General features: G+C 36.3%; 1 protein-coding gene across 4 annotated transcripts in view; it reads left to right on the top strand.

Moving 5' to 3' along the window:
• Positions 1-15,849, top strand: part of Ints6 (integrator complex subunit 6) — an 80,159-nt gene that overhangs the window by 42,773 nt on the left and 21,537 nt on the right. For all 4 annotated transcript variants that reach the window (XM_041665927.1, XM_041665919.1, XM_041665911.1 and 1 more), the window contains 5 exons: positions 8,780-8,963; positions 11,230-11,355; positions 13,166-13,320; positions 14,722-14,874; positions 15,324-15,456. In XM_041665927.1, the coding sequence (XP_041521861.1) occupies positions 8,780-8,963; positions 11,230-11,355; positions 13,166-13,320; positions 14,722-14,874; positions 15,324-15,456 (751 nt within the window). The remainder of the gene's footprint in view (positions 1-8,779; positions 8,964-11,229; positions 11,356-13,165; positions 13,321-14,721; positions 14,875-15,323; positions 15,457-15,849) is intronic.

Below are 15,849 nucleotides of genomic sequence, written 5' to 3'. Positions count from 1 at the left end.
AATGGTATCCAGCTCAGTGGAAGAGTGCTTATTTCGTATGTATGTATGCGGAACTGAGCTCATCTAACACTGGGAACAAATGGGGGTAGAGTGTGGAGGAATATGCTAGGAGATCCTACTAGTGTGTACTTTAGATCTGGTCATTGAGGCTATGGTTGTTAGTATCTGATGACAAACCCCCAATTTAAAGAAATGTTTAGGAAGTTAAATCAGTAGAATTCACTGTCATAGATTGTGTTTAAGGCTTTTTAAGGGGCGTGAAAATGGCTTTGTAGATGATAATGATGCCATTCATTTCCTGGCCTAGAGAATATTATAAGACTTATGGATGAAAAAAAAATCATGAATTAAGTTTAGAATGTTTAGATTTTGAGGCATCTCGGAATCCTTTATGAGTGAATATTGCCAGGCAGTGGTGGCAAGCTCCTTTAATCATAACCCTCAGGTAGTTGGTAGGTGGATCTTTGAGTTTGAGGTCAACCTGGTCTACATAGCAAGTTTCAGGACAGCCTACACAGAGAAACTCTGTCTTGAAAAAAGAAACAGCAACAACATAAAAGTGAATGTCATATAGAGAAGGCTTTAATATTCTGCAGAGAGAATTTGGCTGGACATATTCAAGTTGAATATGATCTAGATTTAGATAGTACTTATACCTATGAGTAGGTGGGTTGGGGCTGAGTGTAAACTGACAAGGACCCAAGCATAAGCTTGCTGATCTTTCACATTTCAAGCCCAGGTATTAGGGTTTGAGAAAGGGGTGAGGGTGAGCCTGGAAGATAGGAGCAGCCAGAGAAGGAGGGAAACCATGAAAATACTAAAGTGTGACAGAGCTAGAGGGAATTGGCGGGGGCAGGGAGGGGGCAACGGGGAGATGGACGGACGGACAGACGGATGGAGACTTCACATGCTCTTTTGAAGGCAAATAGGAAATCTCAATATTTGATGGTAACTATAGTTATTCTTTGATGCATAACATATTATCTTGAAACTTAATGGGCTTAAAGCAACTTATTTCTTTGGGTTATGTGGGCTGTCTGACGTTCATATCTGGGCTTTTGGTGCTGCCTAGCAGCTAAGGTACCTGGCTTCTTTTTTCCTGGAGTTTCTGTGTCCCTGTCTTACAGTAATCCAGTTCAAGTTTCTTTACATGGTTTCCACTTCCCACAAGGATGAAATAAGCCTCTCAAGGCTTTATAATACTTAGTTCAAAATATTTTGACCACACCATGCTTTTACCACAGCAACTCAAAAAGAATAGTTAAGAATTAGGTGGATTGGGAGATAACTAGAAGAAAAGTACCTATTATTTCTTTATATTATCTTCTCTATGCTTGACCTGAACTGGACTGCTGATTTCCCTGAATGTTAAACTGTTGTTTCCTTCTTCCTTTACTAAAATCCTGCCTGTTTATTTGTAAACCACTTGTTGAGGTCTACTTGAATATTGTGGTCCTTGTTTTTATTCTTCTATTTCCTTTCCTCCCCCTCTTCCTCTTCCTACCCTCTTACCCTACTCCCTTTGCTCCCTCCCTCCTGCTTTTCTTCCTTCTGCTTCTCTTTCTTTGTGGCTTCCTTCCTTTTCTCTGTGTCCCCTCCTCTTTTGGAGGTCTTAAGGTTTTACTCCATAACCCAGGCCGATCTTGAAGTTGTGGTAATCCTTCTCTTTTAGCTTTTTGCCTGGATTTTAGGTTTGAGCCACTGTGCCAGACTTAAAGGTGTTCTTAAAAGTCTCCAGTCTCTTTTTTTTCTCTTAACCCATCTATTCTAAAGTAGCTTTTAATCTCGTGTGTGTGTGTGCGCGCATGTGCGTGTGTGTGCATCTGTGCATGTTTGGGGACTAGTGTTTTCTCCTGTGTCTCTAATAACTATCTCACTCTTTGTCACCTTCCCATCCTCCATGCAGTTGGAAATTTTCAGTAAGCTTTTCATTCTTTACTCTTTGTTGGGAAGTCTTTATTTTCCCATAGATAATTATTACTCTGTTGTACCTTGTTTATGCATTTATGATTGTTCATGTCATAGTTATTTACTTGTATGATTGTGAAGGTAAGACATTATAATGTGTAACATATTTACCTTTTTATTAAATAACCTGAGTCACAACTTGGTTTATGATCTCAATTCCTTTCTAAAAAGGTCTCACCAGATAACAATTAGATCTTATTTCACCTTTGATTCTCTGCCAGGCTCATTGGTACTAGGCCAATGGAGAAACTATAAAAAGAAAGTATGGTTTGGTGTGTTGGGTAAAAAAAAAAAAATTACAAGAAATGATATATAGGCATTCTTTTCTATATCTCGGTTAAAGTAAGAATTTATGAGGTTGTGTTCTGTGTGGGTGTAAATGGAATTATGTCTGACATAAATAGCTGCCATGGTATCTGCACAGGCAATATTTGTATCTACCCTATCTGTGTTCCAGGTGTTGGGCAGGTTTTGTAGTTCATACTTTATCCTTTATGTCTGTGCACATAAAAGTGATAATTAGAGAGGTAGCTATATATACAGGGATAGAATAACACTTGTATGTCTGGAAATGGGACTACCTGGTTTTATAATCCATCACACTTTTATTGTTTGATTTCTTTTTTAAAACTGTGTAGCCCTGACTAGCAGGGAACTCACTGTGTAGACCAGGCTGACCTTGAGCTCACTGTTTCCTGATTAAAGGCATTCACTACAAGTCCAGCTTCATCACACTTATTATATGGAAGCTATTTGTGTCTGTGTTTGTATGGTGTTGCCTTAGACCTAGCAGTTTCTGTTGGCAGGACACTAAAAGGTGGTGTACAACTCTTCTTCAGTGTTTTCTTCAGAAATTCATTTGACTATGTGATGGGGGGGGGAGGACAGTTGTCCTCTGTACCCTCACTTAAACTAATAAGATAGGCCGCCAAGTAAACAAGGCCATTAAAGCTCACGTAGGAAGTACTGTTCTGAAAGGGCATACTTGGAATTAACTTTCACAATAGAGCTGGTCAGTAGAGCATGCCAGAGAAGATACAGGGTCCTGTATGTTTCTGCAGACTATGGTGTGGTCCTCATCTGAGAACCATTTGAGTTACAACCAGGAGATGTCTGCTCAGATGCCAGAGTTAGAGATGGCTGAAAAATAATTTACCTTCTTTTACTGTTTTCTGCCTTCTGTTTATTTCTTATATTCTGCAATTTAAAATGTAAATAAAATGTAAGCATTCTGGTTATTTGAGATTTTATATGTTTTCCATAAAAAGTGAAACAGCTAAAATGTATCTATCACATGGCAGCTTACAGTCAGTCATCCAGAACTCCATTCCAAGGGATCTGATAATCTTCTGACATCTACAGGCACACATGTAATGTAAGACTACTTTTATGTAAACAAAACCCTCATATATACAGTAATATAAAATAAATCTTTAAAAAGAATCTTAAAAACTAACATTTTTACATTTGTTTATTTGGCTTTTAATATCCTGATATGTGCCTGTCCTATAAATAACTAAATAAACTGAAATTGAATTTTTAGTTCACTTTCAGCAAGGTCATAGATAACTAGTATCCAAGCCATTGTTAAACGTAAGACCATCAGGGGAGATAAGCCAGTAAAATGCTTGCTTTGTAAGGGATGAGGACTTGAGTTTGTGCATTATTGTAATTTATTTAAACACGCTGTGAAGAGAAGTCACGCCATGCAACAAGGCTCACATTGATTTATCGGAAGAGGAGAAAAAAGAGGCAGAGAAGGGGCCAGAGACCCCTTCCAGGGAACAAGAGTGGTGGGAGAGAGAGGGAGATAGGAGGCAAAGGGGAGCATAGCGAATGTGCACAGCAGTTGTGCTCCTAGTGGCTGCAGCTAAGGAAGTATCCTGTCAGGACTCTAAGGGCAGGTACGTCAGTACAGATACCTGAATACTAACAGGCATGGCAACAAGGCTGACCTTAGGCTGAGGCTGTAGAGACAGGGGAGCTAGCTGACCCAGTTAGTCTAAGCCATGTTAAAGCTGCTGGTACTGTGATTTTAAATTTTCTTCCTTCTGTTTGTTAGCTTAATTTAAACACGTCTAAGAAAGAGATTCCTAAAGGATCATGAGTTCTTTCCTCACACACCAAGCTTTCATAATGTTGGAACCATTATTTTATTTCATCTTTAAATCACCCAAACCTAAATTTGCCTAATGTTTATTTGGTAGCTACATTAGGGGAAAAAATGAGTACATTTGCACATACTTTTTAGTTAGCTGATCAAATAGAAACACGTGAAGTTTTGTCTTTGCTTTTTATAAAAACAATGACATTATTTTTAAGAAGAATGGATGCCTACCTGAATACTTCATTGGTTTCCACAGTTATGGCAGTGTGCTACAGTAGTTTGGATAAGAATAAGTAATATAAACAATTTGCCATATTTACTTAGTTGTATTCTTTTTGTTGTGAACTTGAGCACAGTGAAGAGAACACTGCAGCTATGAGTGTAGTCTTTATTTTCTTACATAATGCCATTTTTGTGCTTCTTGTACAGTTTTCTGGTCCATATTGTCCTTTACTACATATATATTTTGGAATACAGGAAATGACACTTGTTTGCTTTAATGCTATATAGAGATGGTTTTCTGTTCAAATCATTTACATTTTGCCATTTCCTCATCTAAACTATGTTTTTGACTGAAGAATATACTTGATTACATGTACAACCACTTAACATAGAAAAACGCCTGTGTTGAAATGAAAGGATGATTTTTATATAATGAGAACTGTGTCAATTAGATAGCCGTATCTCTTAAAACACACCACAAACAATTCTAGTTGTATTCTGGTTTAATTCTAAATATTAAGTTCTAAAGTAATTTTAGAAGAAAAGGGATACATCTTCATGATTTATAAGGATAATAAAAAGCACTAATTGTGAAAAAAAATAGAAATTTTATCAAATGATAATGCTGCTGAACTAATGAAAGTGGTCACAGAGTAGAAGATATTTGCAGCACCTATATCCAGAACAATACTGGTGTCTGGAATATTGCAACCCTTGAAATCCATTCCAGAAAAACCAACAAATCAAAAAACAAACCTCCAAGACTTTAATAGGCACATCACAAAAAGAGTACATTGAAATGACGAGTTGATGTAGCATTCCCCTCTGTATGCTGTGATTACCATTTATGAATAAAGAAAACTGTCTTGAGCTCATGATAGGGCAGAACTTAGGTTGGCAGGGAAAACTAAACTGAATGCTGGGAGAAAGAAGGGTGGAGTAAGAGAGAAGCCATGTAGCCCTGCCAAACACAGATGCTGGAACTTTACCCAGTAAGCCACTGCCATGTGGCGATAACAAAGATTAATGGAGATGGGTTAAATTAAAATGTAAGAGTTAGCCAATAAGAAGTTAGAATTAATGAGACAAGCAGTTATTTAATTAATACAATTTCTGTGTGATTATTTTGTTTCTGGATGCTCGGGAAACTAACAGCCTCCTCTAACAAGCAGTGATTGAATGAAAAGATAAATCACCTTCTATGATCTCAGAAAAATTGAAACTACACACACATACTAGAATGGCTAGTGAAAGACAGTTTGCACTAAGCTTTGGTGAAACAGAAGTGAAACAGGTAGTTCTTTTCATACATTGCTTATAGAGATCTAATTTAGTACCACTGCTAGGAACATTTCTTTTCTTTTTGGAGATAGGATGCTTCTGTATTGTCTTGGCTGGTCTCACATTTGGGAATCCTCCTGCATCAAGCTTTTCTGAGTGGACTTACAGGTGTACTAACTTCCAAATTTTTTATGATAAAGGTCATTATTTTTTTTGGCTTCTGATTGAGCGGTAAAACAGGGGTTTAAATCACAAAGATCTTCTATTATACCGAATTTCAACAAAAGTGGATAAATCACAACATATTTATACAGTATAGCAGTGGGAATGATTTACAGCCAACTGCAAAACATTAAACTTAACCTATAGTATTGAGGAGGAAAGCTGTAAGCCAAAAAACTGTATTCTATAATTCCATTTATATAAAGTTCAAAATCTGCAAAGAACATTATAAGTTGGGAAAAGTAGTACCTGAAGGTGATCATCAGTTAGGTCATGTTATATTTGAAAATTTACCAAATTGTACATTTATATGTTCTTTTATATAGTAGGTTATATTCTAAAAAGTACTATTTTGAGATCTCTCCATGCTAAATCTTTGAGATTTGAATTACTCTTTAACTGTGGTATAAACGAACAACAGATCACAGATTTGTATATTGATTGTCTTGTGGGACTTAACTATAGGTGGTTTTTCAATTTTTTTTTTTGTTTTAGATAATACCATTGTATGAGAGTTTGAGGAAATTGAACCTAGGGTCTCATGCATGCTAAATACCACTGATTATACACACTAATATTTTTTTGTCCAAACTTTTTATAAAAATGAAGATGTCTCTGGGTGGTGGCATTTCTGTGGTCTGTACTTATCTTCAATTCTGCCAAATGACATCATTCTCCTCCAAATGGCCAGATATTTGCCAGCTCACCAGCAGTGTGGGGACATTCTTACAAGCTTTGTATTCTTATTATTTTTGCTGATCTTATAAGTATGAAATAGCATTCCTAGATATTTCAATTTGTATTATCTGGTAACTAGTATACTTTATCCTCTTTACAGGTATTGTTAGCCACTTGAATTTCCACATGAGTACTTCTCTATTTTTTAATTTTAGGAAGTAGTCATTTTCATTGCATATTTTTATAATGATCCATTTTGTGTTTTTATTTATGCACATTTTTTTAAAAGTTCTGAAAGTCGGGGCTGGAGAGATGGCTCAGTGGTTAAGAGCATTGCCTGCTCTTCCAAAGGTCCTGAGTTCAATTCCCAGCAACCACATGGTGGCTCACAACCATCTGTAATAAGGTCTGGTGCCCTCTTCTGGCCTTCGGCATACACATAGATAGACTATTGTATACATAATAAATAATAAATAAAAAAATTCTATGAAAGTCTGTATATTTATGAAGATTCTTCCCCTTAGTGACTAATGCTAATTAGGATTTCAGCTCTTTTAGGTTGAATAATGAATGCAGTCTTCTCAGATTTTTTTTTCCCTGTTCCTGTTTGCCAGCCATTATTTTTCCTTTTACTCAAATGTTCCCATGCCCTGGGAGATGAGAAGGTGATACTCAGGGGAGTGAATAAGAAATGCAACAAGCACATGAGTGAAAAGTGGACAGTTTTATAAAATTGAAATAACCATGTGTAAAATACTTGAAAATATTCTCATGACTTTTTTTTTTCTTAATTAGACATATATTTTAGACGTCTTATTGTTTGACGCTGTCAGTGCTGCAGGTGTTTATCATTGCATGAGTTGTGTATTAGATGTTCCAGTAGAGCCTCTTCTGGCCCTGAATGCTTGAGGTTCTGTGCCTCCTCTAAGAGCATTGAATTAACAATTGAAAACTTCTTCAGCCAGTGTCTTTTTAATTAGTGCTTTTAAATCTGTTTATTTACTTACTTATCTGTGTATGTGTGTGTGAAATTTTATATTGAGATTTATGAAATTGATTAAATTGGGGTCTTCTGTCAGTTCTATCCTGATTTAAGACTTGAGTTTCTAGATCGGGGGAGGGGGAGGGAAATGGGAAGCGGTTGCAGGGAGGAGGCAGAAATCCTTAATAAATAAATAAATAAATAAATAAAAAATTTAAAAAAAGTCAAAAAAACTAAAAAAAAAAAGACTTGAGTTTCTATACTGACTTAACAATCCCTTTAAATGCTTGATTTCTATTCTAGGAAGTGTGCTACACACTTGTGAGAGTTGTACTACACCAGTACTTCTCATCCAAGGGCTCGTGCTAGTAGACTGTGCTTTAAGACTGTATACTAGACACAATGATTAGTAAAGTTTTTTGTTAGCTTTGTTTTTAAAATTTCTTCTAAAAATTATTTATTTTTATGTGTATGGGTGTTTGGCCTGCATATAAGTCTGTGCACCATGTACATGCCTTGGTGCCCTTGAAGGCCAGAAAGATCCCTGATTTGAGTTACAAGCAGTTGCGAACTGCCATGTGGTTGCTGGGAATCAAATCTCGGTCCTCTGAAAGAGCAAACAGTACTTTTAACCTCTGAGCCATCTCTAGTCCTCTTAAAGTTTATTCTTGTTTTTAATTATGGTGTGTGTGTGTGTGTGTGTGTGTGTGTGTGTGTGTGTGTGAGAGAGAGAGAGAGAGAGAGAGAGAGAGAGAGAGTTGGTATATACCTAAAGAGGCCAGAGATGTTGGATCTCCTAGAATCTGAAATTAGAAGTAGTTGAGAGTACCCCTGATTATGGAGGCTGGGAGGCAAATGCGAGTTTTTTGCTGAGCCATTACAGTAATACAGATGATGTCTTTCAGTTTAAGATTTTTATAGTTAAGTAGTGTGTGTTACTAGGTAAATCTGAAGCTTTTACTTCTGAAACTTGGTTTTTTAGAGTGAAAAGAGACTCAAGTGCAGTTTTGATGTGTTTTTAAAGTTGATTTAAAATACAGTGTGGGTGGTTGGAGAAATGGTTCAAAAAGAGCCCTGATTGATCTTCCAGAAGACTGAGGTTGTATTCCCAGCACCCATGGGACAGTTTACAATCATCTCTAAGTCCAGTTCTAGAGGATCTGATGCCCTTCCTGGTTTCCATGAGTAGGAGGCATTCGCATGGAAACCAGACATACATACAAGCAAAGTACCTATACATATACAATAATAAAATAATCTTTAAAAATTAAAATAAAAAGACTGTGGAGAACTTACTATATTTTCTTCATTACTTTCAGCTTCATTTACCTCTTAATTCTCCTTTGCCTGGAAGTGAATTGACCAAGGAACCTTTTCGTTGGGATCAGAGACTATTTGCTTTAGTACTGCGGTTGCCTGGCACCATGTCAGTAGAATCAGAACAGTTGACAGGTGTGCCTTTGGATGATTCTGCCATCACACCAATGTGTGAAGTGACGGGAGGTAAGATTTTTGCTGGTAGTAATTCAGGGGTTTAAAACAGTTTTTCTGAATGTGCTAAAATGTACATATCAAAATTTGTATGTCTATTTTTTTTTTCAAAAAAAATCCACAGACCTGTAGTTTTAAAATGTATGTGTTGATGATGGTCTGTATTCTTGACAAGTCAATAGTTGTATTTATTGTTAAATTTCATGAATGCTAATTTTTTTTATATTTAATGTAGCAAATGGTGTAACAAATCTGAAGTTGTTAAACAGGTTGTCTACAAAGATCACCAGTAATTTTGCTAATATAGCGGTGTATAACTTTAATCCCAACACTGAGGAGACATAGGCAGGCGAATCTCTTGAGTTCCTGACCAGCTAGGGCTGACTACATAATACATCCCTGTCTTAGAATAGAAATGTTGTGGATAGCCATTAATTAATTGATTAGAAAATATAAACAAGTTGTCATCTTAATGTGAAAATTGTTAAAGATTGTTACAGAAGTTAGAAAAATGAATACTTTTTTTTCTCTTTTTTGAGACAGGATTTTTCTGTAGCTTTGGAGCCTGTCCTGGAACTCACTCTGTAGCCCAGGATGGCCTTGAACTCATAGAGATCCACCTGCCTCTGCCTCCTGAGTACTGGGATTAAAAGTGTGCACCACCACCACCTGGTTAAATAAATCATTTTACAAATAAAATTCTATTGATCTGAAATTAGTTAAAGAGAAAAAACAACTCTATCCTTACAAACTGAACCTTATTCTGTGTAATGTTCCTCTTTATGAGTATTGTTTAGGTCAGATCTCTTCTCTTGTAGTGTTTGAGAATTTCTACCAAATTGTTATATTTTTATACCAAATTTTTATACCAAAGTATAAAAATCTCTAGAATCAGTTATTTTAACTTGGGAGAGTGAAATACATTATTGTACATCTTTAAGTCATGCATGACCTGGAGTCAGCTGAGTACCTGAGTACAACAATAAAGAGCCAAAGGGACAAAGAAAGTTACCTATTTAATCTAGAAAAATCTGTAAGCAGTTTTTCACAAAGTGCCTTTATCTTTGAGTAATATGTGTGTTGGGTGTTTTTAATTTGCTGTCATCCCCAAACCTAGTGCACAAGAGACTAGGAGCCCTGTAGCTCATCTCTCCAACTCAGAGCAAATGAAACACCTGGGAATCACCCAATCACCCTTGGTTCTTCCTTGGGTCAGAGTACTTCCTGCCTCCTCCACATCTGGCAACCTAGACACACTAAAGCATTATGGTCCCTTACAGGTCCTGCTGCTTCCCTTTTCTACTGTACAATAAAACTATCTCATGGAAAAGCTGATCTGAGCTGGGTGGTGGCGGCACATGTCATGCATGCACACACGTGCACTCGGGTGGCAGGAAGATCTCTGAGTTTTAGGCCAGTCTGATCTACAAAGTGAGTTCCAGGACAGTCAAGGCCAGAGAGAAAAACCCTGTCTCGAAAAAGTAAAAAAAAAAAAAAAGCTGATCTATAAAGAAATCTGACCTCCCACCCTATAAAATGACTTTTCATACTTGATAAATAGGCAATACTTATTATAGCCTGGAAGACACTTAGTCAATAATATGTCCCCCTGCATGTCTCTCTAAATCTAGCACTCCACATGTAAGCTCACAGCACATGTAGTATGTCTTTTTTCTGTACTACTTTTTCTCCTTCCAGATCTTCTTGTGGTTCATTCTGTTTTTCAGGTTCCTGGTTCAAGTGTAACCTCCTCAGAAGAAACTTAAAAAAATACTCATTCTTAACCCCATTACTACTATCTATACGTTAAAATAATTGCAAAATACTTAAAATCTGCCAGAAGACCAGTTGAATTATTATTATCTTCCTTGTACTTAGCATTTGTTTTTAGGGACAACAACTTTTGTTAAGCAAGAATAAGAGTTTTAGAGATTTCATTACTTATAGATGTGTGTATGTATGTCTGTTAATGATAAATTATATTGGCTAACAGAGATAACAGTGCTTTATAAAGGTAGGTTGGTACTTGACTTTTTCCCTTTGTGAGTTCCTCAGTCCAGGGTTTCTCTATGTTCCATATACCTATAGTTAGAAGAAAATACTTATATGCCTACAATGAGATTATTGGTTGGAAATAATAATTTTTGTTTATTCTTCCTTAAATTTGGGAAATACTTAACCTTTCCATTGAATTTCTATTAATGTTGTCAGAAACCTACTGTAGTTCTTCCAGGAAGTAGGCTTCTTACAACTAGTTGCTTCATTCTTTTTGTCTCAGGCCGCTCATACTCTGTGTGTTCTCCAAGAATGCTTAATCAGTGTCTGGAATCCTTGGTGCAGAAAGTACAAAGTGGAGTGGTAATAAACTTTGAGAAGGCAGGACCAGATCCTTCTCCTGTAGAAGGTATTGTATTTTCTTACAGTAATTCTGAGTTTGATTTAATGAATTAATAGAACTAGACACCTCTGAGAGAGAGAGAGAGAGAGAGAGAGAGAGAGAGAGAGAGAGAATGAGTGTGTGTGTGTGTGTGTGTGTGTGTGTGTGTTGGCCTTATGATCAACAAGAGCAGCTTGTGTATGGTGTGGCACACTTTAAATCCAAGCATCTGGGGGGCAGAGAGGGATAGATCTCTTGAGTTCAAGGCCAGTGCTACACAGAGAGATCCTGTCTCAAAATAAAATTTGAAGATTAACAAAACCAATTGTCATGGGTACGCAATTGCTATTGGTACAGAAAGAAAGATAGTAAGAATATCAGTATAAACTGGTGGTTTAGGAGCATTGCCTTTTCTTTTTTTTAAATATTTATTTATTTATTATTATACAATATTCTGTTTGTGTGTCTGCCTGCAGGCCAGAAGAGGGCACCAGGCCCCATTACAGATGGTTGTGAGCCACCATGTGGTTGCTGGGAATTGAACTCAGGACCTTTGGAAGAGCAGGCAGTGCTCTTAACCTCTGAGCCGTCTCTCCAGCCTGAGCATCACCTTTTCTATAATAAAGATTGTTGTCTGAAGTTTTAGAGAACCAAACAACTTTTTAAGTGTCTATATAGACAAATTCATATTTTCCTTTTACTTTAAGATCATTGACTTTAGTGTGTATATATATAGATTTTGCTTTTCCTATGCTTGGAAATTGTCTGTTCAACCTGAGATGCTTATTCATTTCCTTAGCTGCTTTTTTCTGAGCTTAGGACATAATGGTTTGTGTGGCACCAAAATGAGGAGCCAGCCTTTGCTGTTTGGTTGATTCTTTTAAGAATCCTGTCCTGTTGCACCTGACTTTATTCTCAGTTTGGTGTCCATAAACTATATATAAAAGTCGGTGGATTGAGGGCTTACATAGATCCCATGGCAGTTGTCCATAGCTTCAGAATTAGAATGTATCAGTGGCACTTTGCAAAGGCTAGAGGATGATTGAGAGAAGAGAAAGGCCGTGGCGCCCAGTTCATGGGGTGAGTTAGTAGGAACACTCAAAGATGATACAGAGAGGGACCAGGTGACAGGAAGTCTAGTGAATCAATGGGTGTATCAAGTTTATATAACAAAAAATTTTAAAGGTTATTAGAACGTATTTTCTTTACAATTATTTTTAATGTTTGGTTTAGGCCTAAGTCTAAACTGAGTAAAATGTTTATTGAATTATTGAAGAGAATTTCTGTTTTGCTAGAATTACTCTAGATTGAAGGTAATTTAACTAGTTTTTCTTTTGCCATGATTATTCTTTAATTCTGAAGTTGTTTTGCCTTTTAACTGTGTATGTGGTGGATTAAACCCATGATAGATAGGTGGTCCACCATTAGTAATACTTAGATGCTGTTTACTGTGTGCCTGTGTGCCTGTTACTGTTTTGACAGTGAATATACAGGGATAAAGAATGCAAAGTGGATATTTACCTTTATCATCTGGCAGGGAAAGCATGTAGTTTATCAAACTCACTGTGAGATTAGTTTTGCGTATTCTCATTGGGTGAAAAAGAGGTAAAATCTTTGGGCGGGTGAACTCACATTTGAAACGGGCAGATTTTACTGGCTAGTGAACTGAAGTCTAGTTTAATTGTTAAGCAGTCACGGTATTCTTCTACTTAAGAAATGGAGGAAAGTTCATAAATCAACAGACCCCAGAATACTTTTCATTGAATGTTAATGATGTAATTTAATTTCCGTTTTTGTCCCCTAATGTTTTTTTTTTATTCTAACTTTTTTGTTATAGACGGGCAGCCAGATATATCAAGACCTTTTGGATCTCAGCCTTGGCATAGCTGTCACAAACTCATATATGTCAGGCCAAATCCTAAAACTGGAGTTCCTATAGGCCACTGGCCTGTTCCAGAGTCTTTTTGGCCAGATCAGAATTCTCCAACACTAGTAAGTGCCAAAGAGACCATGACTACTTAATGACTTGTTTTTGAGAGAAGGTCCTGCTGTGCAGCTCAGCCTTTCTCAAGCTAACTTTGAGAAGCACAGTGTGATTTTAAGTCCAGTTGTTATTTAAAGGTGTGGCATACTTACAGAAATTAGACAGATAAAGTGCTATGAGCCATTATTTACTTATCCATATGGTATTATGAAGCAACAGAAAAACGGTAACTTGTTTCCTTTGGAATTTAATATTATCTTACCTTTTATTGATATTTGGATACTGAATTATAAATGTATTAAGATTTCCTTATTTGTATTTGTAATTTTTTGTTTGTTTGATTGATTTTTTTTTTTCCTGAGACAGGGTTTTTTTGTATAACCTTGGTTGTCCTAGAACTAGCTCTGTAGACCAGGTTGGCCTCAAACTCACAGAGATCAGCCTGCCTCTGCACTGTTATTTTATCTAAGTCTTTGACAGGTAAAATGGCTAGGTTATTAGAAGAAGATGTATAGTTTGGAGAGAAATTAGATATAATTACTCTTACTGAAGGCTGTGTAAGAGTCAGAATAATCTAGTAGACAACTGTAGACATAAGAGAAATGAGATGATTTTAATCCTAAAGGTAGATTTGGGAGCTGTGAGAGTATAGGTAGTTCTGAAGCCAATGGAGCCCTTTCCGACAATGAAATCTCAAATTATAGCTCATACTTTTCCTGACTAGTGAGGTTTTTATGAAGGGGTCTATATTAAGAGATAAAGAAGTTAGTATCTTGTCTTTTTTAAGTGTTGTGTTTTTTTTATGCCTCTAGGACAGGGATCTTCAAAAGAAGGTGTTAGGTACCTTAGGAATGAATATACTAATGGAATAACCTGCCAGAGGCATCCATTGAGGGATTAAAAAAACAAACAAACCAAAAAACAGAACTTATAAATATAAGGCTCATGTCTTTTATTACGTAAACATTTTATTATATATTTATATCAATAGCTTGTAAATATTGTCTGAATATTAAATATTCAGAAATTAATCAAGAAGTGTAATTAGCTTAGAAGTTACTACTCTATATAATTAATTGCCATAAATGAAGGCTTGTACATTTATTCTTTCTTAGATATAAAAATAGTAAATGCCTTTAATTCTAAATTACTTGAATCCTTTTTATTCTAAATTTTGTATTTATGATAAAGTTGAGTTTTAAACAAATAGATTTTCAATTTATAAAGTTTGATGGTTTTCTTTTTCTTGGGGATATTACATAATTTAAACGTTGGTTTGTTTTCCCAGTGTAATATTTCTAGTAAATCAAACTTACAAAACTGAGAAAGTAAACTGATAAGAGAAAGTTACTTAAGATGTTTTGATTTCTGGTGTTTTGTGTAAATAGTAATGAGATTTTTCCCTTTAGCCACCTCGTACATCTCATCCTGTAGTGAAATTTTCATGTACAGACTGTGAACCAATGGTTATTGACAAACTGCCTTTTGACAAGTATGAATTGGAACCTTCACCACTGACTCAGTTTATTCTAGAAAGGAAATCTCCTCAAACATGTTGGCAGGTAAGCTGAAAATCTATAGTGAATAAAACATTTAAGTGAGGTGTTTCTTCTCCTCCTCTTTTTTGGGGGGTTGGATACTGGAGAGGTAGGACAGTCAGTAACATATTTCCTGTAAAAGCACAAAGACATGGTAATCCAGATTTTGGATTCCCAGCACCTGTGTAAAAAGCCAGACACCACAGCCCATATGCACATTGGGGAGAAGACCTGGGATTCATTGGCTGCATAGTTTGGCTGAAATGTGAGCTCTAGATTCAGTAAGAGACCATGTCTCAAAGAATAGAACAGAACAATTGAGGAAGACACCAGGGTCAACCTCTGGCTTCCACATATACCTGCACATACATATATATGTATACATGTACACACAAGCTAAACTGAATCAATCCATGGTTTGCATAACATTCACTGAAGGCTTATTGAATATGGATTTTAACCTTTTTAAACAGGTATATGTGAGCAATAGTGCAAAGTATAATGAACTTGGTCATCCCTTTGGTTACTTGAAAGCTAGTACAGCACTGAACTGTGTCAACTTATTTGTGATGCCTTACAATTACCCAGTCCTCCTTCCTCTCTTAGGTAAGTCATTCTTTTTTTTTTTTTTTTTTTTTTTTGATTTTCGAGACAGGGTTTCTCCGCAGCTTTTGGTTCCTGTCCTAGAACTAGCTCTTATAGACCAGGCTGGCTTTGAACTCACAGAGATCCACCTGCATCTGCCTCCCAAGTGCTGGGATTAAAGGTGTGCGCTACCACCGCCCGGCAGGTAAGTCATTCTTGTTGATGTGCTCTTACATAATGCTGAGGAATAGCCTTCTCTACTTATCTCTGGAAATTAATGAGAATGCTAAGTATTTGTAAGGGCATTTTAATTATAATCTGCTTGTGATTTTGATAAATTGGAAGTCAATGTAAAATCTTTATAATTTTTTTATAAAGGTACTACTATATCTAAAAGTTTTTGTTGTTTGTTTG

Source organism: Microtus oregoni, unplaced genomic scaffold (assembly GCF_018167655.1).
Source record: "Microtus oregoni isolate MIOR12 unplaced genomic scaffold, Mior012 000001F_ref0000356, whole genome shotgun sequence".
Lineage (NCBI taxonomy): Eukaryota > Metazoa > Chordata > Mammalia > Rodentia > Cricetidae > Microtus > Microtus oregoni.
Note: the sequence above shows the minus strand (reverse complement) of the source record. Positions and strands in the feature narration are given on the sequence as shown.